Consider the following 1,796-nt stretch of genomic DNA (forward strand, 5'->3'; position numbering starts at 1 on the left):
AACATAAAAAATGGTGTGCGTCCCTTCTTCGCAGAATGTTAGCGCAGACATGGGAGGGGGAACGAACCAAGAAAAGTGCACAAGGATTGGAGAGCAGACTGGGTGGGGAGGCAGGGATAGCCCCAGTCCAAGACAGGTATGTGATGTGGAATTTGCACCTCTGGAAGGACAAGTGCAAGAAGGATGTAGGTCTGGGTATGGGAAACTGATGGCAGATAAGGTGGACGCCAGCAGGCTGGGCTGGGATGCCCAGGCCTTCAGGATGACTGCAGGATATAGGACTGTTGTTGTCACATGAATGCTGGAGGTGATTGATCGTAACAGCAGATACTGGGCAAATGACAGATGGTAATGACAGAATCAGAAGGAGAGGAGCTGGTGATAAAGTGGGGGGGCAGATGGCAATGGCAATGAAAGAGTGGATGGCAGATGGAATGATCTAAGGGGAGTGACTTTTGGCCAGGAACGATCTCTCTCTCTCTTTCCTGTCGTCTTCAGGGAACCGGCAGTGGCAGCAAGGCATGCTGGGTTTGCTCCCAGGAAGGTGTACCACCCATCCATGCGGGATGGTTGGCACCGAGACACAACACAAAGCTGGTCGTGTTGATATACCGTAGTAGAAACAAGACAAAGGCTGTAGTAATTACATCTTGCATGAACTTCTTGCAAACAGGGCGGATCTCCTTGCTCAAGGTGGCGCTGAACATCATCACTTGCTTTTCATGTGGAGTATTGCGGAAGATTTCTTGCACATCTCGTCGCATGTCTAAAAAATAATTAAAACCATGATTAGGGGCTAATCTACTTATTCTAATACATGTATCCAACAAGACAGGGTTCACAAAGAGTTATCAAGCAATTAGGAGGTATAAACCTAATATCAATTAGGTTGTATTATTGAATCTTGAAATATGACAAACACTCAAACATTTTCACATACCAAGCTGTTCCAGCATCTTGTCGCATTCATCCAATACAAAGTGTTTCAAGTGGCGGAGATTGAGCTTCTTGTTGCGCACCAGAGCAAGAACACGGCCAGGGGTGCCAACAACGATGTGAGGGCAGTTGTTCTTGAGGGTCTCTTCGTCCTTCTGAACATTCAGGCCTCCGAAAAACACCCCCACTTTGGTGTTGGGCATGTACTTGCTGAATCTTTCATACTCCTTGGCTATCTGGTAAGCCAACTCTCGTGTATGACACATTACCAGCACTGACACCTGAAAAATTGGAGATTTCTCAATCTATGGGAACTAAAATTCAATTTTATTAACCTTGTATTTAAAAAGAGTAACGAGTACTTTAATGATGAATACCTCTTCGGTAATCATGTCTATGCATCATCTTTTCTGAGTCTAACAAACCAACATATAAATAGAAAAGCAAGCTTTCTTACCTGACCATCAACAGGATCAATCTGCTGAAGTGTTGCCAGCACAAACACTGCCGTCTTTCCCATACCCGACTTAGCCTGGCCCAAGATGTCCATGCCCAACACAGCTTGAGGGATGCACTCATGCTGCACTGAAAATCAATACAAATCAGTCAGAAAAAAGTCAAAGCATATTACAGCATATTCATTATTAAAGCGAGGCTTTCTAAATCAAAACATACTTTTTTTTCTTATTTACACATGAATACAGCACTGGTGACCTTACCTTCAGAAGGATGCTCAAAGCCACAGTCTACAATGGATCTCAGGATCTCTGGCTTCAGCAGGAAATCCCTGAAGCCTGAGGAGTGGATAGACACATAGGTACCCTTGACATCCTTTTTGGCTGGGGCAGCCTCTGTCGTTT

General features: G+C 44.9%; 1 protein-coding gene across 1 annotated transcript in view; it reads right to left on the bottom strand.

Annotated features, from left to right (window-relative positions):
- LOC119588511 (spliceosome RNA helicase DDX39B) overlaps nt 1-1,796 on the bottom strand; it is a gene marked incomplete in the record, with an annotated part of 9,020 nt that overhangs the window by 3,642 nt on the left and 3,582 nt on the right. Inside the window, 4 exon segments of the mRNA XM_037937155.1 lie at nt 648-766; nt 941-1,217; nt 1,394-1,521; nt 1,656-1,796. Coding sequence (XP_037793083.1) covers nt 648-766; nt 941-1,217; nt 1,394-1,521; nt 1,656-1,796 — 665 coding nt within the window.

Source organism: Penaeus monodon, chromosome 24, assembly GCF_015228065.2.
Source record: "Penaeus monodon isolate SGIC_2016 chromosome 24, NSTDA_Pmon_1, whole genome shotgun sequence".
In the NCBI taxonomy this organism is placed as follows: Eukaryota; Metazoa; Arthropoda; class Malacostraca; order Decapoda; family Penaeidae; genus Penaeus; species Penaeus monodon.